This window comes from Solanum tuberosum, unplaced genomic scaffold (genome assembly GCF_000226075.1).
Source record: "Solanum tuberosum cultivar DM 1-3 516 R44 unplaced genomic scaffold, SolTub_3.0 scf00026, whole genome shotgun sequence".
NCBI lineage: Eukaryota > Viridiplantae > Streptophyta > Magnoliopsida > Solanales > Solanaceae > Solanum > Solanum tuberosum.
The window spans coordinates 890017-914619 of NW_006238952.1; the positions used below are offsets into that span (position 1 = coordinate 890017).

Consider the following 24603-nt stretch of genomic DNA (forward strand, 5'->3'; position numbering starts at 1 on the left):
TTCCATCCTATGTGTCATCCCATTATTAGTCCACCATGAGCCAAAGAAAAGAGTTGTTTCTTTTCACTTGATCAAGTCAAACAAAAACGTAAGCAAGATGCATGAATGAAAAGGGTTAATTTTGAGTTTGACGTGGCACACCACTAACAACTTGTTTGAATGATTGTTACATTATTAGTTCAAGTGAAATGTTTGTTTTGATTCCTACTTAAATTTATTTATTTATAATGACAAAAAGAAATAATAAATAAATTCCTATTTAAATTTCATTCTATCATATTAATTATTATTTTGTTTTTATTAATTATTTAATAATTTAATTTTATCATTTATTGCATATCATATCTTTTTATAGTAGCTCTAACATGTACCCTATTTCTCTTTCTTCTTTTTAGTAGATTTTCTTCAATATATGACATTATATAACGATGAAAAACATATAATTTATTCATTAAAATAATGAGTAATGCTAAATGGTCAGAAATTTAAAAAGTTTATAATTTTTATAAAAAAAAATTTTACCCTCCCTAGGAGCTCCCCACCCCTTTTGCTCCCTTGGTGACTCGAACTCGCAACCTTCGGGTTGAAAGTGAGGGGTGCTTTCCATCCGAGCAACTCCCTCTCGTCTTATAATATTTTTTTATTTTAAAATAAACTAATCTTTTTTCCATTTTTTAATTAAAAGATATTAAAGTTAAAAAGATAAAAATGCTTTAAAAGGTAAAATAACATAAGAAAAATATCATTTTGATCAAATTTTCTAGCTAAAAGGATTTTTCCTAAAACAATATAATACAATAAAATATCTATTAATGCCAGGAAGATTTCACATATCATCATCTACACGGCAATTCTGCTAATCTCTCTTTTGTACTTGTTTTTATATTTTATCTATTAATTGCATAATACTAAAATCAAATTGCCAAAATTCTTTACGTGTTAGACCATTCCTCTTGCTTGCCACAGCCCCACGAGAATCTTTTTTTCTTATTCATTTATTTTGGTCAATAAGAAAGCAAACTAAACCGGAGTTTGTTTCTTATATACCACTACTGATGCTGAAAGTCAACTACAGCAAACCAGTTCAAGAAGCTAAGGTCAATAATCAATAATTGTATAAAATAACTTTCCAGTTTCCAGAATTAATGAAAATTGAAGAATTCTGCAGTACCAAACTTAAATAAGTGTTACCTGAACCGAGGATTTGAAGAAAACACTCTTTTGCTACGTGAAGTAGTACTGTAGGAGTAAGGTATGCATTCACTCTGCCCTCTTTAGACTCCGCTAGTGAGATTATACTGGGGTATGTTTTTGTCTGCAGCATCAAACTTTAAAGGGAAAAGGGTCTGATATACCCCTCAACTTTTGTCATTTAGAGCTGATATGTCCCTCGTTATGAAAGTGACTCATATATACCCTTATCGTTATACAAACGACTCACATATACCCCTACTGTTACAAAATGAGCTCACATATATCCTTTCATTTAACGGAAGTGAAAAAATTAGTTTTAAATTTATATTTGACTTTTGATTTTTTTTTATAAATCATTTAGGGGTATATATGATTTTTCTAGCAAATTTCAAGGTATGTTATAATTTTTTTCGGACATAAATTATTTTTTGACTTCTTGATTATCATTATTTGAGTTTCTTATTATTATTTTATTTTTTTCTTTCATTCCTTAGTGTAAAGAAAAAAAATTTAAACTATTTTTTTTGTTGCTATATTATAATTTAAAATTATTTTTTTCGGATATATTGTAATTTAATTTTTGTATTTGAAGAAAAAAAATTGGGTCATCTATAATAAATTTTACAAAGAATATTAGCGAAACTTAAATAAATTTGACCATCAAAATAATAAATCTAAATTAGTCATTGAAACAAAAAAAAGTTAAAAAAATAATATATGTTTGAGGAGGATTAAATATACCCATATGGGATTATAGTTTTTTCAAATAATTAAAAAATTATACTAAAATTAATTTTTTCACTTCCGTTAGAGGAAAAGGATATATGTGAGTCATTTGTATAACAGTAGGGGTATATATGAGTCACTTTCATAACGAAAGGTATATCAGATCAAAATGACAAAATTAAAGATATATCAGACCTTTTTCCCAACTTTAAAAAAACGTGGCAGATTTTGACATCTCAAGTCAATGGTAGAAAAATCAAAAGAAAGAAACTGTCCAAACAAACGTCCTCAACAACCCTTTTTATGTTCACAAACAAATAACTTACACATTGTCCCTTTCTCTACCTTTACAAGTACAATGATACATACATTTTCACATTATCGAAACTATATTACTAAACACTCTTTTTCAACTATAATCATACAACAATTTTAATATTCCACCAGTATGTGACCCCCTAAAGTAATAAGAGAGGGAGACGTTGAACTTCGGTATCATCAGAATAGCTTGTACCAACTTGCCCCAGTATATCTAATCCTACATTATTCTACCTGAATGTGATTCGTATAAGATTCTAACATTTCTCTGCGGAATCAACTTGACTCCATAATTTCTCAGCATAAGCCTTTTCATCTTCTTTCTCCTTAACAACAAAATCAGTAGCCTCAATCACTTCCTCTTCCTCGGGAATTTCTTCTTGCAACCATTCGTCCGCCTCTTTTGTTGCCTCACATACATCTCTCCGGCACTTAGTTTGCTCAATCAAAGCCTCCCTCATCTCCTGTGGGGTAGCAGGCTTGTCTGCCGGTCTGTATTTTGGTGCAGGCACAACAAAGGGTAAAACTATATCATCTAAGTTCGTCCTTTGGTTTATCTTGCCTTGAGCATCTGGAGGGGGAGTAATGAATAAGATACCTAGTTCATAGTTAGAGACATGAAGTCTCGAACCTAAACTAGAATAACTTTTATTTGCATTGATTTTCTTGCCAAGTAAACCAGAAACCTGACGCCCCCATGCAGCTTCACTGAAATTGTGTGATCCACAATAAACCCATCCGAAGGACGGTGCATCTTTCCTCGATTGGAATCTTCTTCGAGCAACCTGCTCACCTCTTTTTTTGTTATTAGGACTTCTAAGTGAGTACTGAACATGAATAAGAACTCATTATTTAAATCCATAACTTGACACTATTCTGAACTAGAGAAATTGTGAGGGTGGGGTGGGGGGTAGGGTGGAGCAATGTGAGGTATGGGTCTCTGACAGACAATGATGATTTGCAGGTAAAAAGGCACTCTATTTGAGTCTAGAATATTCTGCTCAAATCAATTATCAATTATTTTAGTAAAAACCAAGAACCCAGGAAACTAACAAGTCTTCTGATGAGATTTATACAAAAGACGAAAAAGACTCCATTTTTTCCAATAGAAACCAACATGGTATAAAAGAGTACCCAAGATAAGATAAGCATAAACATTAAGCAGACAACTGGCCATGGCATATCAACCACCCATACGACAATAAAACCACTAATTGAGAGTTACGAATGCAATTAGCATCAGGATTTTCCCAAAACGGCAGCACAAGAACTTAGCAAATAAAAACTTAGACCACTAGTAGCAATTGGAAAGTCAAGCATGACACAATTTAACTTGGTTTTAAATCTCAAAAGGAATTTTGTCTGCAAAACAGCGACATCAGATAGTGAGGCAGCAATTGGACAATTTGTATAGAACAATAACTGATTTTCTCATTGTTCCTCGATGGAAAAAACAAGCAAAAACTATCTCATGTAGCATTTTCAAGCAGATACCGAGTTTTGAGAAGAATCCTATTCTTAGGACTAACATAATTAACTGTCAGACGTGTATAATAGAAGAAATAATCCAACTGTTCTGGTAGCTTTTACCTTGACATGCATGGGATGCCCAATTCTGTCGCGAGGATAAGGAACAGCATCATGCAGAAGGCCCATAGTTTTCAACCGATGCCAAGTTTTCTGAGAAACAAAATATCAAGTAAAACCTTTTACTTAAATTGGAGTAAATGATTGCTCAATAACATGATAAGAATGAGGAAATTCATTCTTCCAGTTGTCAGACACTATCATTTTTAACAACATACCCATTGTAATCCCACAGGTGGGGTCCGGGGAGGGTAGAGTGTACGCAAATCTTATCCCTACCTTGGGATGTAGAGACACAATAGTTTTTTCTTAAACTAAAATGAGAAACATTGTTTAAGGACAGAAAGGAGAGATCAAATTAATCTACCTGTGAAAAGCACAATATACGTCTGGATGCCAAGATTCCACTGCTCGCATTTTTCACTCGTTCAATGGTAGGAAAAATAATTCTAATCGATGGGTTCCTCAACTCTTGGCTCACACTCCAGCAGCCCCACTGCCAGAAAAAAGTAAGGACAAACTCTGAACCTGATAATAACATATTACTCGAGCCAAATCATACAATTTCGTGATAGCTACTCACATCTGGATCAGACTCCTCTGATTCAGTGAACCTTGATGACCGCTTCCCAGCTGCTGTTGAAAATGCAGCTAAAAATTTTGCATTGATGGACCCAATTGAGGATGCTCCTTAACAAAATGGCAAAGATAATTATAAATGATAAACTCAATAAACTTTGAAGGACTGAGCATAATAATCATCAAGTAATCATGAAACACTCACCAAATACAAAATCAGTTTCTAAATGTTCCGGCCATTTGAACTGGCCCAACACCTGAACGCAAGATGCAACGGAAGGAAATGTGAAAGTCAGGACATAACTGTTATAGATAAAGATGTTATCTATCAAACAAATTATCTGTCGAACTTTATGTTCCGGCTGACTGTTCCAACGTCCACCTACATACATTTTGAAACACTACCCAACTTTAAATCTTTTGTATGCTTCTAGGTCTGCTAACCAAGAAGCTACAGCTCATTGTACACCTAAAATACCGAACTTAGGTTCTTCAAGAAAATGATGCATCTATTAAAATGTTTGCCTTTTTCATTGTGAGACAACCATAACAGATCAAGATACTCTCAAACAGTATACTTGTAAATGACATACATTTGGCATCTCAACAGAATTGGTGTCTACATAATGCTAATAAAACGTTTCATAGGAATTCACAGAAAGAGTGAAGTCTTCAAAGATCCAGCAATCATGTGCAATGTGCCATGTTTTAACCGAACACCACCCTACAATCAGACTTACCCAATAACCACAAGATAGTTCGAAGAAAATTTGAAAAACTTGTGAAAGTGATGGTCAATGCATTAAGAATAACAATGGCTATCTTGAGAAAATTGTGAAAGCAATGGATAATGTGTTAAGAATAAAATTAACTATATCGTGCCTAAGCTCCATAAGCTGTTAGACCATGGTATCCAAGGTAAACCATCACTTGAGCCCAAAAAAAAAAAAAGTCCAAGCAGAACAAGGTAACATAGAAAATTTTCTTTTGTGATGTTAATTATTACTGTTTTAGACTATTAACTTGATTGCGGTCTACACAACTGCTACACTTAGGGTGGCAACATGAGAGGATACAAAGCATGGATTTTAAAAGCAACATTTGTCACAACTATAATGCAGTGCCCATAATCCCATGGTTGAAAACTATACGGGGCTGACACAAAAAAATGGTGACAGTAATGTCCACAGTCCCAAGACATGGTAGTTATTTTTAATTGCACCAATTGAGAATCAGTTTAGATTTGACATATTGTCCGACCTTCTCAGAAAATTACCTCTTGAAGCCGCCAGATTCCCCAACACCTCTGAAGCGATGCAATTAGTGAGCAGATTGCAGAAACATGTTCAGCTCTAATAATTTCTGCAATGACTGAAAGGGATGGACCCTGCACGTTATGATCTCAATATGACTCTACTAGACACATGAAAAATCAGTTCAATAGAATAATCTAAAAGAGTATCACAGATGAATACCTGTGATACATGCAGTATCAACTGTACTTTGCTGCCGCTTCCCTCTAAAGCAGCACTAAGAACTTCACTTGGGAAAATATATGCAGAAAACACAAAAATACCACTGTCCGAGAGTGGCGCAACCCACTTCGCATAATTCTTCGGAAGAAACCCAAGTTGAACACATTCTATCACACAATAAAGCAAAAGAATTGGTTCAAAATTAATAATCAGAAAAATAATTTGGCAATCAGAAGAACACAAATGAAAATATTCAAATCTATGGCACTATATGATTTAATTGTCTGCCCCTCTTACAAAGCAACAAAACAGTAAGATGCTAATGAGAACAAGACTGAACTACTTCTTAAAATTAGGTCTAAAAGTGAAATGTGGAATCCAGCTCTTACTAAAATGTTATCTGAAACTACTTCTAGATTTTATTCTTCAAGTCACTTTGACCATTAGTATGTCACAGCCACCACCGGCATTTATAATAAACTCGCCTCTAATTAAGGAATTGAACATGAGAAAAAGAATTGTTGACAAGTGAAATTTCTTGGAAATCAAACTGATCCTAGTGAAGATACTTATCATTACATTTCAATACAGATGCCACAAATAAAGTATAAATCAGCTAATATTCCTATTCAAATATTTATATATGAAGTGTTAAGTAATTTACCCCTTAAAGAAAGATCTTCAGGATTAGGTACATGAATGCTAACAGCATTTGCATCGGCTGGTATATTTGGGTCTCTCTTTAGAATAACCTCTGACATCCCATATACATCTTCACCGCATTTCCTAAGGTAACTTGCAAGTTTCTTCAGCCGTGCTCCATTAAGATCCGCTGAAGTACGGAAGAGATGACTTAGACCAGCCACTGATGCTTCAACAGAACCCACTGACTTAAAGTGACATAACTCTGGCAAACAATCACCCTACAGTATTACGAGTAGTGCACTTCAAACTTCACTTCACCAACCACACCCCAATAAAATGCCTCCAGGTTATAGAAGAGCTTAAAAGAGAGAAAACACTGAAGAAATATTTAACTAGTAGAACCATATACATGAGGGAATTTACAAAACAACACGGCTCATGAGATACGAAAGCCCACAAGAGCAGAACTTTTTTTCTGCTAATATCAGAATTTTGAAATGGGTTTTATTCAGACAACTGGTAAACAGATTTTCTTAACATAAAACTAGAAAGTAATGGGGTGGATTTATTCAAATAATCTTCAGATGAATACCTTTTTCACCCTCAATCAACAGGGAGCTGTTCCAAATTTAAGATAATATAACACGTAAAACTAACACAATTGTCGGGAGAAACTCGGACCACTCTACAAATTTATTCCCCAAGGGCCAAGGCAATGAAAACTATCACTCTTTCTACAAGATTGTATGTAACAATTCCTTATTTTGAAAAAAAATTATATTTCTCAAATATCAACCTTAAGATTGTACTGTCAGCTCGTCTTACCCCATCATGCCTACAAAAGCTGGACACATGCATTAGCAGAGCCATGCTTGGGTAAATGGAGATCACAAACCTTTACATTATTTTGGGGAAAACGTTTGGGTAAAATGGAGATCACAAACCTTTACATTATTTTGGGGAAAACATAGAGAAAAGGAAAGAGATTGTATTGCTATTTAAGCAAAATTCACCAGTAATTATATTTATATTGATGTGCAAAGGTATCCAAGTCATCTTTTTTCCATGCACATGACTGGCAATATCTTGTCTTACATGTACTGTTTATTAACACCACAAAGCACTAGTCTATATTAGGTGTAAGCTACAAAAGTAAGAAGATCGCTGTACAGAGGCTTTCATATTTGCTTTCGTGCAGTTACACACTAAATGGGAATTGCTTTAAAATCCTGTGCAACACTACAAAAATATCATCAGTGTGACTGAAAATAACAATTCAATCAGGCACTTCACCATAAGAAAGACATGTAACAAAACTTTATCAGACAAGACAAAAATTCACAAGGACAGAGGGCACTGACCCCTAAGAAATGTTTTGGTTTTGATATACAAGGAATGCGACTTGAGTGAACTCCAGGTACAGAGGCAACCAGATAGCAAACACTTCCTTTAAAGTCATAGTTTGTCAGCTCCAGGATCCAATGTGCCTGACTAGGTACATCAGCTACCAAAGAGGCCATGAATCCAGCTAATTGAGCAGCAAAATCAGATACCAGATGTCCATTATTTCCCACTGCAGAAATTGGTGTGAACAGTGACAAGTAATCTGGTACATCCAAGCGAGGGAAATCCTGCCACCAGATTGTATTTGTAACTCTGCACCACTGCAGCATTTGAGTCGAAAACATTAGTACATCTGGACGAAGACAGTTCATAGAACAAACACTCAGATGATTAACAAATATATATATATGATATAGGGCCCTTCTTAACTGATTTTTAACCCTCAGAAGGAACGGAGTGTCTAGATTACTACTTTTCAAAGTTGGGGCCAATCTCTAATCTACTTTTTTCTTTGTTCAAGAATATCTGATGGACTCTTAACTCCTACTTCGCAGCCCAACTCGATGTTGCAGGTGTAAAAAAATTATATATGCTCAATTAGGCAAACCTATAGCAATTAACCGTATCGTGAGCACCACAATTTTGTTCTTTTTCCTCTTCTCAATTTATTTTAACAGGTTATCAAGATTAACAAGAGTACTGACGAAAAGGGAAAGACGAAGAGGAAAAACTGAATTGCTAGGTGACTTGGTGCCAAAAAAAACACGTTCTTTTCAAGTTCACATAATAATTTAATAGGTCATAAGAGAGAATGATTTGATTCACACAAGACAACACAGAGGAAAGGTGATTAAACAAGCACCTGTCCTGCCACCAAATTAGCAGATGTGACCACAACACGGAGACTATCTCTCCTTTGCAACACAAGCAACTTTGGATGATGGCAACCAATGCCTGATTTCCTCAGGTCTTGACCAAATGCTATCACCTCAGGAAATGGAGGATAACTGTAATCATGAATTCACGTGATCAAAAGTTGTCTGTTGTTACATTCCTAAGCAGTTTAAGAAACTCAACCATTTCTAGCGCATGCTCCTGATAGCATACCATTGGCAAAGCAGAGTGGAAAAGAAAAAGGGGGAAGAGGGAGGGGTATGTCAACCTACACAACAACTAAGTTTGGAAAATCTGGGTAAGGCTTTGAGGTTCTTCTATCAGGGCTCGAACTCCAACATCTTTCAGCATTGTGGCAAGCAATGGTAACAGGTAGATCAGCTGGAATCTCACAGTAGGACAGAAACCTATAAGAAAAAATCCATTCAGAATAAAGAAAAGAACAAAAACTAGGTAGTCTGGACATATACATATATTCCAAGCTATGTAATTGACTATATTGACTCTGTATAGTCAGTTGCCTTATAAGCTTCAAGGAACTCCATCTCAAACAGAAGATAATTAAAATGTAACCAAGAAAGTCTGACCTACCATGGTATATCAGCAGTAAATGTCGCAATAAATAGTTGTTCAAGAGTCTCAATTGGATAAAGAATCTCCTGCAATGATACAGCATTAGGATCTTCTAGAAAATTTGGTGGCCCTTCACTAGCCAGTCGATTCAAAACAAACTTCTTTCCTGGAGGTGGAACAACACGAGTTCTGTCCTCTTTTTTCATTGTATCATCAAGTAGACCAACTACCTCCTTGCTTATAAACCCCTGAGATAAAGCTTCCTCTATTCCAATAGCAATGACACCATTCTCGTGAGATGCTCCGTCATTATTGACTTGTTCTGCCCCCTTCCCATCGAGATGACATGTTTCCACCTCAATAGCAAGTGCAACATCTTTGAGGAAATCACATTCCCTATCCTGGACAGGTTCACCCTCAACAAGAAATACCTCTTTCCTACAAGCTTTTTGACCAGACTGTACTCCATGAACACTAGCCACTGGGAAATTAAAATCCTCATTGACTCCAATTTTACCATGACATCTAACTCCCCTTCCATAATCAAGAATAACACATTTGTGGATACGCGACACAGGATGGTTGCTACTTAATATCTCCCTACACATATTCAACAACACATTTGCTTTAGAAGCAAGTGCATAACTTGCATACCCAACTGGAACACAATCTGTGGTTAATACATCATTTTTTCCAACTATATTCCTATCATCAACCTCCTGAATAAATACAACCTTTTGCAAACAAAATCCTATCTGTAACCCCATACAACAGACCCCTTGACTTCCACAGCCAAGCGAAACTTCATCACCGACACAAATCTCTACAACCTCGCCTTTTGCAACTCTAACCCCATTAACAAACACCCCATTCAGCGAAACCCTAAACTTAGTTGAACCAAAAAATAACCCGTCGCATAAGTACAATTTCTTATTTAAGGGATCAAAAAGAATCTGACAATGAATATTACTGATTCGATGGTCTTCGAATATAAAATCACAGCGGCTGTAATTACGGCCAATAGAGTAAGGTTTATAGGGTCGGAGATGTATTGTATCAGAAGAAGAACCAGTAGTTTTTTGAATTAGAGGAATTCCAAGAGACTTTATATGTAAATATGTTGAATTTAACACATTGGCTCTAGGTTTCTTGCATGGAAGTAGAGAAAAATTGAGTCTATGGCGTTTCGAATTCGTAGGGTAACTATCATCTGAATACTTCATGAATGAAATAGAGAAAATAATAATTATCAATTATAGGGAAAAAAATGGATAGTGAAGATAAACAATTACAAAGAATTGAAATGAATAATTGCAAAAAAAAAATTAAAAAAAATGGAAAGAATGGTGGAACCTGAAGCGCACAATGGATGCCAAAAACTGTTCTTCCTTGTTCTAATTGAAAATTTCCCTCCAATTTGTTATTTATATAGAATTAATGGGCTTTTCTCATATTACTGGGCCTTCAACTGTATCTTAATTGGGCCTTGTGACGCTGATAACCGGAAAAGACTTTGGAGAAAACTAGGGGATTATTTGCAATTCTGTCTATTTTTTTGTGATTTTCTTTTGGTATAAACACACAAGAAATATAGAGTTTCACGTGTATAGAGATTTATCTATGAGTTTTCAAATTATTCATTATGTCTCAATTTATTTGGCATAGTTAAATTTCGAGATTTATATTAGTTTGGTCTTTTCGTTTGCAAAACAGATGAGACACAACAAACAATAATATATTTGAGATATAATATTTATTTATTTATTAAAATGTATAGTATTTATTTAAATGTTAAATGCTACTTTCAATAATATTCTTCTTCTTGTGTTTATAGTTTTATTGATAAGAAATCTAAATTATAGAAATATGACGTTTGAATTAGCTTAAAAAGTAGCTTTAAAGTCAAATTGAAATGATTTTTAAGTCAAAAATAAAAATAGGAAGAAATATACTTTTAGTTTTTGACTTATTTTAACTCATTTTGAACTTATTTTAATTCATTTTTATCTTGTCAAACACTTCCTAACTTATTTTAAGTCATTTTTTATTATTTTAAGTTATTTTTTATATTTGTCAAATTCTCCAGAAGTAAAAAATTGACTTAAAAGTAAGTTTGACCAACTTTTAAGTCAATTCAAACACCCTCTACGTATCTATTTACAATACTCCATCTGTCCCATTTTATATGTCATCCTTTTCTATAAATAGTTGGACCGCAATATTTGTCATTTTATAAAATTTATGCATAATTTACCATATTTTGCCTATTATACCCTTGATAGAATAATTAATAAATCTTGTCATTTATTAATAAATTTGACTTAAGAAAACATTAAATAAGAATAGAAGGGTAAAATTACATCATTTCTTAATGGAAGTGCAAAGTAAAAATGTGACATATAAAATGGGACGAGGGAGTATTAAGAAAATAATTAATAACCTAAAAAGAGTAGAGAATCACGAGACTTTATTTGTAGTTTCCTATTTCCTCCTTCATTTCATTTTCTATTTTCTTTTACTAAATTAATAAAACATTAAATGGTCATGTTTTATATATTAAAACCAAGAACTCCTAAATCTAATATGAGATCTTGTGCACAAACGCTTTCTTAAAGTTTTCATTCTTTAAAGGGAAACTTTCACATTTAGCCACTCAAAAATAGCCTAATTACTCTCTATAGCTATAGTTTGATAATTACAATTCGTAGCTACATGTTATATGGAGGAGAGAGGTGAGGGAGACTGGGAGAGAGAGGGGGCAAAGAGTGGGAGAAAGGTGAATTGTATATGTATATAGGTTAGATAATTGTATATTATACATATGTATTTGTATATATGGCAAGCGAGATTGGGAGAGGGAGGAGAGAGGCGAGCGAGAGAGGGCAGAGAGTGGGAGAGAGGTGAATTGTATATGTATATAGGTTAGATAATTGTATATTATACATATGTATTTGTATATTCTGGCGAATTATACATATACAAACGTGGCGTGAATTGTATATGTATAAAGGTTAGATAATTGTATATTATACATATGTATTTGTATATTCTGGCGAATTATACATATACAAATGTGGCAAATTATACAAACTCGAAGTCAGCCCGCGTAATTAATGTATAATATTAGTTGTGAATGATAATTATAGCAAACTATAGCTATGATGAGTAATTAAGTAGTATAAATTTGCTTAACTGCGTAATTTTCCCTTCTTTAAAAGGATGACCAAAATTGTTTTTAAAATATTATGATATTTTAAAAAAATTCTATACGTAATAACATAATATATATACACAATATTTTGTTAATTTTATATACATTTGTCACGGAATATCTCATATACGGGAGAATTGATTATAAAATTATAAATGTTGGTCTGTTTTCAAAAAATAAAATAAAATACAAGCCCCTTTTTTGTTGCTAACTCAAGATTGTTACCGTATATACTATTATTATATACTTTCAAAATTAAGTATCTTATCACTAATTAAGAATTTCCTACCTATCTTACACTTAGATACATATATTTTTGCTATCAGATATGCAAAAATAGGGAGAAAGACTAGTGAGATTGAGGAGAGAAGCGAGCAAGATTCTTATGTTCCCAAAATACACGTGAATCACACTAGTTACGTGTAACTGAAGTGATTCACATGTATATGAGATAACAAATACATGGGAGAGTGGCGAGCGAGATAAAAGAAAAACAAAATAGGCGAAAGAAATCTAGATACAAGCGAATTTACGTGAATACAACGTATCTAAAAATAAATTACACATAAATTTGACCTCATATATTCGAAATACATGTATCAAAATGTGTCAAAATCTGATAGAATACATAATATTGTAAACTAAAGTGTATCTAAATAATTAACTCCTAAATAAATAGAATTTAGATAATTACCCTCAAGAAACCAAAATAATCGAAAGACAAAATATCTGATCCTACAAAACTAAAAAAAAAACAAAAAACAAAAAAAAACAAGAAAGAGGGTTTTGGGGTTCAAATAGAGCCCATTAGGTCCACAGTCGAATAGAGCAATGCCACAAGCTTCTCAGACAAGCTTAAAGATTCAAGAGATTCCCCTTTCGTCACTCCGGTGAGTGTGACGCCACTCTTATTTCCCCATACATAATCTGCATTAACAGCGACACACAGAGAGAGCTAAGCAGGAACGAATATACAAACACCCGAAAGAGCAAATTGTTGCGGAAATGGCGAATCCTCCGAAGCCATGGAAAGCTGAGTATGCAAAATCATCGCGTTCAGCATGCAAAACTTGCAAAAGTATTATTGACAAAGAAGTTTTCAGAATTGGAAAAATGGTCCAATCCACTCATTTTGATGGATTAATGCCGGTATGTCTCAATTTCCATTTCCAATTTTTCACCTTGCAGTGTTTGTTTTGAAATTCATCTCTTTCTTTTCTATTTTGAATTTCTTTTCACTTTGGACCTTTTCCATGCCTATTTTATTGTTTTCTTTTTCTTCTCTAAAGTAATTTTCTGGAAGTTTTTGCCTGTTTACTTTTTTTTTTGTCTTGTGTGGGTTTCTCCCATTTCGTTTTTCACATGCTTGATGTGGGTATACACTTCATGGGGACTTCATGGGGACATGATCAGTTTTCTAGGATAGGGAAAGGTAGACATTATGGTGAAACTCACTCTTGTGTGCACTATTTTGACTTGGTGAGTTATTGTTAGAATTAGAAATTCGGTGGATGGTTACAACAACAACATACTCAGTGGTGTATGCGGACCTTAACCTTGCCTCATGGAGGTAGAGCGGCTCTTTACTAAAGACCTTTGACTCAAGTAATGAAAGCAGTTTGAAAAAGAAAATACAAAAGCCGAGAAGACATAGCAAATAACAAGGAAAACATTATATAGCATTTAACAACAACAAAGGAATGATAAAAACAACAAAATAATGCGATAACCGAAGCACAAGTTGATGATATGAGTTGCTTCCATTGTAGTTTTGTTTGTTAATCCACTAGGGTAACAGGGAAATTTCAACTACACATGAGACAAACGGTATATGTATGCTATTGATGGAAGCATGATTATCAGTCCTATATGTGTTATGTCCTGCTGATTCTTGAGATCTGAAGACCCTTAAAAAAAATTAGTTTGTTAGTTGATGCCTCAAACACCACCACTTGCTGGGGTATGTAGCTCTTATTCTACTGGTAAATTTGGTATCATAGGTTCCCTTATGATACTCATTGCTAATGAGTTAAGAATCTTAAGATTTGTTTCTGTTATATTTTTCATTTTTCGTCCTTGTTTACAAGCTTTTAGTTAAGTTTTGCTTTATGTTGTCACTGATCTTCCTTTTATCACTCCACTTTTTGTCCATTTAATTGGTTCTTGTTTTTTGATTCAGATGTGGCATCATGCTAACTGCATCTTGAGGAAAGCAAAACAGATAAAATCGTATGCCGCTTCCATTTCCAAATATTACTGTTAAATTGTGGTTTGGTGATACTAGAAAGAAATTTATTTTCCATTGACTTGCATTTTGGTGTTAGCCTTGAAGATGTTGAAGGGGTTGACCAGTTGCGGTGGGAGGATCAGCAGAAGATAAGGGAATATGTACAGGTTGGTGGATCCTCAAACATCCCTACTCCGGCTGCAGTGGAATGTGGTATTGAAGTATCTCCAGCCTCCCGTGCTTCCTGTCGGCACTGCAACCAAAAGATTGTTAAAGGGGAGGTTGGTTTTGTCACTTAGTATGCTTTACTACTACTACTACTAATTGTCTAATTCTTTGTTAAATTATGAATCTGCCGTAATTCCTTTCCTGGGGATATATTAGTTGGTCTTGGTTGAACATTGCCATAAATCATCAGGGCTTCTGTTCTTTTTGGTGCAAGCACCTGAACAGTATGTGTTTCTTGGGTCATTTTTCTCTCTACTTATAGAGAAAATGTTATTTTATACAAAGAATAATATCTAGGCATGAGACAAGCTTTTTTCTCAAAATTAAATGAAAAATGATGTAGTTTAAAAGATTGTATGCAGATCTGTAACATTGTCAGTGCTTTGAATATCATATCACCTGCTCATAAAGTATAAACTGGACAGTGCACTATATTTTCTTAAATACTTTCTATCTGTTGTTAGGTACGCATATCATCAAAACCTGAAGGTCAACGTGCTAAGTCGCTGGCATGGCATCATGCAAAGTGTTTCTCTGAAATATCTTCGACTATCCAGGTTGAAAAGCTATCTAATTGGGATAGCCTCTCGGCTGCTGATCAGGCAGCTGTGCTATCCCTGTTTAAGAGTTCTACATTGACAGGTAATAAGAACTTTGCTCTGTTGATTGCACATCACTGTTGTGGTTGAATACTCTTTTCTGCCCTCTTTAGCAACTAATGTGTTTGACAATTGTCTTAGGTAACAAAACTGATCCCAAGGAGGAACTAGCACAAGAATCAACATCTAAGGCTGGTGCTAAAAGGAAAAAACCCAGTAACAACAGTGAGAAATCAAAGCTTGCTAAAGCTGAAGCTGATGTTTCTACCGGCAAAAAAGTGGTTGACAGAAACATTGACAACGTGAAGGATGAACTCTCTAAAGCATCTGAGCTGGAGAGCCAACTGGAGGCACAGACTAAAGCCCTATGGGCACTCAAGGATGATCTCAAAAAGCATGTCAGTACAGGAGAGTTGCGAGAGATGCTTGAAGCTAATGATCAGGAATCTTCAGGATCAGAGCTTGATCTTCGAGATCGCTGGTGTGGTTTTTCTGCTGGTTAATCTGATATATTTTAGATGTGGCATTGGTCACTTATGATGCATCCAATATTTTTCTTTTCAATTGCCAACTTTAGGGTAGTTTGTACTAGAATAGTCTTGGATCTTGACTGATGTGGGCTTTCTTTCCCTTACTTAGTTTCCTATATCCATTGTTCGATGTCACCTCTTCTTTCTTTTGGATTTCTTTGTTTGTTGAAGGCAAAAGAAGTATGCAATGTTGGATGGAATTTTTGTGCCGCACTCATACATTTTCTTTATTTTTTTTCTTGGCTTTATCCAGTGCCGATGCGATGCATTTTGGAGCACTCCCCAAATGTCCCCTTTGTTCAGGACACCTTCGATATTCTGGAGGCATGTATAGATGTCATGGCTATTTGTCAGAATGGAGCAAGTGTTCATACTCTGTCACTGACATAAAACGTGATAAAGGAAAATGGAAAATTCCTGAAAAAACCAGCAACGAGTTTCTTCTCAAGGTACATGGTTAACAAATTCTAAAATATGATACATAAGTATGAGCAGCACTCTAAAGATTCCCTTTTACCCTCAACTTGTATTAGAGGTATGGATCAATGTTATGCTACTCTTTGATTGTAAAAATTATTTTTCTGTTCAGTGGTATAAGGGACAAAAGTCAAAAAAACCAGAAAGGATACTGCTTCCGGCTACACCCAGCAAGGAATCTGTGAGCCAGGCTGCTAATGGGCTGTCTCAGTCTTCCAAGGGTGAAAACCTAGAGGATCTAAAAGTTGCTTTGATTGGATTGTCCATAGATTCCAGAGTAAGGCTTTTCCTTTCTTTTTTCCTCAATTTCTCTTTAGTCTAGTGGGTCACTCATGAGTATTTGAGGTTATACTCTTTCCCTCTGTGATTTTTGTCCAGCTTATTAATACACTATTTTCAATTTAATAGGAGAACTGGAAGAGCAAAATTGAGGAAGCTGGTGGACGGGTGCATGCCAAGTTGAAGAAAGGTGCTTTAAGTCTTAGAATTTAGGTTTAAAATTTGTCAGTCCTTGTCAGTGGTGGCTCAAGCTAATTAGTGGCCTAAAGCCAAAAATAAGTTGGAGGCCTAAATTTTAATTATTTTTTTATAGCTGAGATTTAAGTTATTTCTTTCTTTTTAATATAAAAAGTCTTATTTTTTTATGATCTTAAACTAAAGATATGTATATATATACCAAAATATTTTTTAATCTTGTGATCTTAAAGATATCATGTGGAAGTTAAATTTAAAATTGATCTATAAAAAAGAAACATTCTTTAATGTTTCGAAACAAATTTAAACGTTAAAAAAAGTTTAAGATAATTTTATTATTACTAAAAAATTAGGCCCTTCGATTTTGGGGGCCTAAGGCATATGCCTCATCTTTAAAGGCATTGAGCCACCCCTGGTCCTTGTTATATTCTAAACGTTTGAAGTATTTGGACTTGCAGACACAGATTGCTTAGTTGTAATAGGGACGTGGAATGATCAAGATTCTGAGATAAAGAAGGCCAGGTAACTCCTTGCAGGTTGCAACAATACATTTTACCCTGTCAAATTCTTCATTTCTAGCTGCTTCATTCTGACAGGAGACTGAAAGTGCCAGTAGTCAGGGAGGATTATTTGGTGGATAGTATCAACAGAAAGAAAAAACTTCCTTTTGGCTTGTATAAATTAGAAGCTAATGGTGAGACTCAAAGCATGAAAACTGTCAAAGTAAAAGGGAGGAGTGCGGTTCATGAGTCATCCAAATTGGAAGATACAGGACACATTCTTGAGGACAAGACCAGCATTTATAATACGACTTTAAATATGTCAGACCTCTCAAGTGGCATTAATAGGTGATGCATCCATATTTTTTCCTCTGAAATATGCAGTTGCAATCTAGTAGCTGTCTTTTTCTTCTCTTTTCGTACATTATTCTGTGTTTCACTTTTGGTCTTTCTGCATCACTAATTGAGATGTCTCTGGTATTGATAGGTGTTTCACTTTTGGTCTTTCTGCATCACTAATCTAGGTTTCTAAAAAAAGAACGAAAAATATATTTAGTGGGAATTGATCTCTAGTCCTTGATCTTCTTGTAACATGGGTCCTATGGGTGCCAACAGATAATATTACATTAATTTTAGAAAATATATACATAAAATACCTATGGGTTTACGAGCCCCAATCTTTGCCTATAAATTTACCCCTGGTTTGAATTTACCTAAACCAAATTTATAAAGTAATGAATATATCTCTACATCTACATGAGTAATAGGATATTCTTTTAAATATCATTTGGTTTTGGAAATAGCTCGGTTTTCCATGCTGCTGAGGTAGTCAAACCTCTTCAATTTATAAAGTAGCTCTATTATTATAGTGGAGAGTGATTTCTATCTGTAACTTTGCCCATGTGAGTTCCTGGTTTTGTTTGATCATATGGTAGTTTGGCCTTTTTGTTTCTGTTATCTGCAGTTACTACATCCTTCAAATTATTGAAGAGGACAAAGGGTCAGACTGTTATGTTTTTCGCAAATGGGGTCGCGTTGGAAATGAGAAAATTGGAGGAAACAAGTTAGAGGAGATGTCTAAATCAGATGCAATACAACATTTTAAGCGTTTGTTTCTTGAGAAGACTGGGAACTCATGGGAAGCATGGGAACAAAAGAAAAATTTTCAGAAGCAACCTGGCAGATTTTATCCTCTGGATATTGTTAGCCACCTCCTCTCGCCTCAAGTCTTTAAACATTTTGCTTCTTTTTTTTGGGGTTGCACCCCTAGTGTTCTTCTCTAATAACACCTTAATTTTATTATTTTTGTGCTATAGAAACGTCAAGAACCTTCACCAAGTACTCAGGTTTCAAAATGATTTACTTTGTAGGATTATGGGGTTGACAAAAAACCCACCTCTAAGAGTAATATCAATGACACAAACAGCAAACTTGCCCCTCCATTGATGGAGCTGATGAAGATTCTCTTTAATGTTGAGACATACAGGTTAAATAAAATCTCACTGTTGAACTCCTTGTATGTTTAAGAAATGCAGCTGAACCCACAAGTGATGCAGGGCTGCTATGATGGAATTTGAGATAAATATGTCGGAGATGCCACTAGGAAAGCTGAGTAAAAGGAATATCCAAAAAGGTACATTTGTTCAGCTATCTACTTCTATTGGGTATCTCCTCTGTCTATCTATGTGGTGTTTAAGCTCATCTGCTTACTTGTTCCTGATAATGTTTCTGGTACTTAGGTTTTGAGGCATTAACGGAGATACAAAATCTGTTCAGCAGCACTAATCATGATCCAACTGTCAAGGAGACCCTTCTTGTTGATGCAAGCAATCGCTTTTTCACAGTCATACCATCTATTCATCCTCATGTTATTAAAGATGAGGATGATTTTAAGTTGAAGGTGAAACCTCTTTACTTGATATCAATGTTGTTTGATTTGACAACCACTCTGCCAACTGTGTTGTGCCATCTTAGGTTTTTGAGGATCGCCACCAAGTTAATTTTTTTTAACCAACTGCCATGTCTCCATGCAATCTTGAGGCATTGTTTCCACTTAATGGAGGTGACCTAAATCTGAGTCTAGATTTTAGCATTTTCTTTTTTTCAGCAACCACTTATTAGCTCTTTAATAGATTTGAATCGTTCATATCTTATACAAAGTCTTGAAATCATTAAGACCTTCCCATAAAAATTTCATTAACGTACCGTTTACTGCTATTCTGTTTCTTACACCACCATGATACTACCACTGGTTGCCTCTACCAGCTTCTACCTCCGGCCTCGACATCACAACCACCAGCGTCACTTGCTACCAGCAAACCATCAGCCATCACCACCAACCAATTCCACCATTACTAGCCATGAGCCCATCGCCAACACCAACCACCTCCATCACACAACTACCACCACCAACCACCTCCACCACCCACCTTCACTGCATAACCACTACCAACAACCACATCCACCGCACAATTATCACCACACAACCACCAATCCATTGCTAGCCACCACCATTACTCTTCACCATCCACTGCAATCTATTTGTTTTCTCCACATCCAATTCTACCTTTTCCAATTCTGTCGGTATAAGAGTGATACTTCCCATTTCCCTGTCTTGTAATTTTCTTATAAACACTATTTCCAAACTTCATTACTATACCATTCAGCAACAGTTCAGTGGGGATTATTTTCGATACTATATGGATTCGAGAAGCATCTTTTGAAGTGTTCCCATGCATCCACATGTCTTGCTGCATTCTAACTTTCTTCATATCTCCAATTTTCATTCTGATGAGAGTCAGAACTCACCCCGGTCCTTTAGTTTGTTTCCATTGGCCTGTTCCATGGGACTTAAGACCTGTTTGAGCACTCTGGTTTTCCATTCCATATCTTGTTTTTATAACATCTTCCCACCGCTCCTCCTTTTCTGCACAACTCCATAACCAATTGTATAGTAGGCTTTTGTTCTGTATTTGGTTTGTATATCTAATCACCCTCTATTTATTTTTCCCGTAGCACCAGAGTCCACTTGACTAGGTGAAACTTTGTCTTGATTTCCTTCCCATTAGAAACATCTTGTAATCTTGACTCAAGGCTGAAATGGAAGATATTTTGTAAGATTCAGATGAGCCCCAAGGACGTTGGTCTAGGGGGTAGGACGGCAACGCTTAATGATTTGTAGAATGTTTGAGCCATATTTATCAACTGAAATTGCTTGTAATTGCTTTCTTTTTTTCTTTTCACATTTTTAAAGATCATGCATTGCTTGTTTGGAATGCTAGGTTTCCTCATCTTTTGGTATTAATCATAAGACTAATTGCTAAATCTGTAAAAGTTCTTTTAAGTTTATGTAGTAAGTTCATGGAGTGAGTTAAGAGGACATACTCTGACGGAGATATCTGCCTCTTCAATATCCCACGTGTTGCTGTTTCTTTGGCTAACCTGCTGTTGGATATTTTACTCAGCGTCTCTTCTAGCAAACCTCATTTGGGTACCAGGATACCAGCTAACTTATGCCCGTGTATTTGGTGACAGATAAAAATGCTGGAAGCTCTTCAGGACATTGAAATAGCTTCACGACTTGTTGGCTTTGACATTGACAATGATGACTCGCTGGATGAGAAGTATAAGAAGCTACAGTGTGATATATCTCCACTTCCTCATCAAAGTGAAGATTATCGAGTTATTGAAAAGTATCTCCAAAATACTCATGCTCCTACACATAAGGTGGACTTGTGACTCCCCCTTCCTCTAACCGTCTTTTCCTCAGGAGCTTGCTAGTTGTTTACTTCAATCTTTTTGTGTTTTGTACTTCTGGAAACCCAAAGTGGATCTATAAGCACACTTTGGCTGGCGGTGGTGAGAGCACTACCGGCATAGATGCAACTGAATCCTCTCCCTGCCGTCATTAAAATCTTTACTATCTACCTACCTACTTATTGAAGCGATTTGAAAAAGACATGTTTTATATTTTTCAAGTTTTTGAAAAAAAGAGAGGGTATGTGCTAATGTTTGCAATTTTCTCAGGACTGGGTTCTAGAAGTTGAAGACGTGTTCTCTCTCGAACGTAAAGGGGAATTTGACAAGTTTAAACCTTGCAAAGAGAAACTGAAGAACAGAATGCTTCTATGGCATGGTAAGGTTAAACACACATCAAGGCGACCTGTCAACGGGAGGATTTATCAGTTGAATGGCTCACAATTTACATTGTATTGAAATTTAAGGTTATGAGACTATTATTAAACTACGAAAAGAGAATTTAACTGCATCGAAATCCTTTTCAGGTTCACGTTTGACAAACTTTGTGGGTATTCTTAGCCAAGGACTAAGAATTGCTCCTCCAGAAGCCCCTGCTACGGGGTACATGGTATCACCTGCCCCTTACATTAACATCTTGTACTTTTTGAATTGACCTCTGTTTCTTAGCTACTCTTTTGTCCGTATAGCAAGGCATTTACTAAGCTTTACACCTATCTGATGTGCAATGTCTTTACCTACATTGTAGTTTGGAAAGGGAATATACTTTGCTGATATGGTCAGTAAAAGTGCACAATATTGCTTCACTGATCACAAGAATCCTGTTGGGTTTATGCTTCTCAGTGAAGTTGCTTTAGGTGAGGTTTATGAGCTAAAGGCAGCCAAGGTGAGTAAATACAGTAGGATTGCCATACCATACTGCTGTTATTTTGTTCATTCAGCGTGTTGTCCTATCTATCTTTGTCTGCATTTAATTACCTGGTACTTATGGTATTTATTGCGGCTTTGTTTGGCTTCCATGTAGTACATGGACAAACCTCCTAAAGGGAAGCACTCTACTAAGGGTCTTGGCAAGACAGTACCTGAGAGATCAGATTTTGTGAACTGGAGGGATGAAGTTGTGGTTCCGTGTGGAAAACCAGTAACATCAAATGTTAAGAACTCTGAGCTTCTGTACAATGAATACATAGTGTACGACGCTGCTCAAGTAAGTGTTCTTATCAACATTAGGTCTGTTTCTTGATAGAGTTTGGCAATAAACCTTTTGAGAGTATCCAACATCTATTCTTGTTTGATGCAACACCACCTCTATCCATGAATTGGATGAACTATAGGGTTATGTATTTACTTTTGCTTCTTTCCTATAAATCAGTAGGTTTATGTATTTCGTGAACATCAGAATTTCATGCCACCAACATAAAGCAAGGAAGCGCTGTAATGAATTAACCCCGTTACAGCAGTTTCTTAGTTGATACAGAGTAGTAGTTCAATTATTTCACATTTTGATGTCAGGGTCGCCTAATAGCTGTGTGCAGAAATCAGTTAGGATCTTTATCTTTTAACAATTATACATATTTTTATATCATGTTCAAACTTCTTTCATGACATTCTTCAGTTGTGGGGGTGGGGACATGAATGATAGATGAACATACTGATGTACTGACTGCTTTGAATTTCTGAGTTCTGCAGGTAAAGCTGCAATTCTTAGTCAAAGTGAGGTTTAATTTCAAGCGGTGAAGTTATGATTCAGACTTGTAAATACGTGTGTTTTGTAAAAAAATAGTTTCACTCCATATCAGTGAAAACTGCACTTTCTTACCCATCATGTGCAGGCTTGACATTGTCTTTTGTTGTGTATGGGGAGGGCTAGATCTCATTTTGGGGTTTTTAGGAGGAGATCGCTTCCTGCACATGTAAATGCCTCTTTGTAAGAGATGAAATCATGTTTCTATTTTTCGACTATGATGCTTAGCTTTCTGGTAAAGATTAACATTAGCAGTATTAACTTGAGAGCTCTCACTGTTAGCTGTAGCCGAAGCTGCTTTTGCTCTGCAATTTCCACGAGATTGCTACAGGTTTGCTTAGCATCCTTTCTGCTGCTACTTTCTTACTAGTTGCGAAGAAAGTTTGACATGAAACTAGTTAGAGTTGCATGGTTTCTCCTGGTTTTGCTTTCTTGCTAAATCATGAACTGTTTGAAGTCCTAACAAGTTAACTAACTATGAATGGCTATAACATGAAAGATGGTAATATTAATTTATGGAAAAGAAAAGGAATTTTCATAATGTTTATCAACTTTAACGAGCATGGAAGCCTTGAAGCACATTTTGACTTGTCCAATTCAATCCATCTAAAAAATTAGACCATGTCCCCTAAATTGATTCATGAGAAGTCAAAATATTTTTAAAGAGGTTGTCTTCGTTTGATATATAAATTATGGAAGGACAAAAAATTAGAACTTTTTAAGGACTGACCAGATAGATTTATGATTCGCCTTTTAGTTCATTTTAACTTAGAATGAAGTGTGAATAACACACTCAATTTTTATTTTTAAAGTATTGGGAATGCCAGTTTGATACTAAAATTATTACTCATTAGAGAAATACATTTCTCTCTTTTACTACACTCTCTTGATGGTGTTTTATCTTCACTTGAAATAGCATTAAAGTATAATTAAAAGGTAAGAAATTAATTAGAAATTGACTTTTAATATGACCACGTTTATAGACGTTTTAAAACGGCAGTATCATTTATCTTGTGCATTTTTTATTTTTATTTTTTATTCTTTGTAATAAAAATGAAGAAAAAATGCTAAGAAAATCAACAAAATCTGAAAAAATATATAAATTCATTTCCTGATCAATGAGGCATGCCACATCAGCGGACTTATGTTCCACCTTTATATATATATATAGAGGTAACTCAGCCGCGCTACGCGCGGTCGTAAAATATTATATCAAAAATATAAATTAACCATTTCATATTATTTGAATATAAAAGAGTTTTTAGTTCAAATTCAATTAAATAGATAAAAAATTAAATTTGAATTCATTTTATTATTCACATTGAACTAATTTCTAACAAATAAAATATACTATTACATAAAGGAAGAAAAGGTACTTTTTCAGTTTTCGTTAAACATAAATTGATTAATGTCATATAACCAACTTCAAGATAAACAAAGCTCATTAATAAAAGTACGTGAGAAAAAAAGAAGAACATGGTCCATTCACTCCATCCATAACAAAGTGAAGATAATTGTATTT

The 24603-nt window shown here is 35.0% G+C and overlaps 2 protein-coding genes across 2 annotated transcripts; one reads left to right on the top strand and one right to left on the bottom strand.

Annotated features, from left to right (window-relative positions):
• Positions 1-2191: 2191 nt before the first annotated feature.
• Positions 2192-10711, bottom strand: LOC102594624 (uncharacterized). Its single transcript, XM_006341632.2, has 12 exons — positions 9354-10711; positions 9035-9169; positions 8731-8875; positions 7886-8188; positions 6544-6802; positions 5880-6046; positions 5681-5791; positions 4610-4661; positions 4409-4515; positions 4193-4321; positions 3829-3918; positions 2192-3023 (listed from the first exon to the last, which is right to left on the bottom strand). Exons 1-12 carry the CDS (start codon positions 10556-10558, stop codon positions 2496-2498), a joined length of 3231 nt encoding a protein of 1076 aa, XP_006341694.1. The 5' UTR covers positions 10559-10711; the 3' UTR covers positions 2192-2495.
• A 2597-nt stretch (positions 10712-13308) lies between these two features.
• Positions 13309-23342, top strand: LOC102598568 (poly [ADP-ribose] polymerase 1). The gene is made up of 20 exons (XM_015306196.1): positions 13309-13695; positions 14726-14775; positions 14871-15054; positions 15466-15643; positions 15742-16081; positions 16384-16579; positions 16720-16884; positions 17016-17076; positions 17540-17603; positions 17678-17929; positions 18546-18783; positions 18952-19067; positions 19138-19214; positions 19321-19481; positions 21116-21307; positions 21608-21716; positions 21865-21947; positions 22086-22223; positions 22362-22544; positions 23027-23342. Exons 1-20 carry the CDS (start codon positions 13552-13554, stop codon positions 23072-23074), a joined length of 2979 nt encoding a protein of 992 aa, XP_015161682.1. The 5' UTR covers positions 13309-13551; the 3' UTR covers positions 23075-23342.
• Positions 23343-24603: the final 1261 nt, after the last annotated feature.

Coding starts and splice junctions, on each gene's coding strand:
- LOC102594624 (XM_006341632.2), bottom strand. CDS start 10,558: ATGAAGTATTCAGATGATAGTTACCCTACGAATTCGAAACGCCATAGA. Junction 9,170..9,353: donor TTTACTGCTGATATACCATG/GTAGGTCAGACT, acceptor TTTTTCTTATAG/GTTTCTGTCCTACTGTGAGA. Junction 8,189..8,730: donor CTAATTTGGTGGCAGGACAG/GTGCTTGTTTAA, acceptor CAAATGCTGCAG/TGGTGCAGAGTTACAAATAC.
- LOC102598568 (XM_015306196.1), top strand. CDS start 13,552: ATGGCGAATCCTCCGAAGCCATGGAAAGCTGAGTATGCAAAATCATCG. Junction 16,082..16,383: donor CTTGATCTTCGAGATCGCTG/GTGTGGTTTTTC, acceptor GGCTTTATCCAG/TGCCGATGCGATGCATTTTG. Junction 16,885..17,015: donor GATTGTCCATAGATTCCAGA/GTAAGGCTTTTC, acceptor TCAATTTAATAG/GAGAACTGGAAGAGCAAAAT.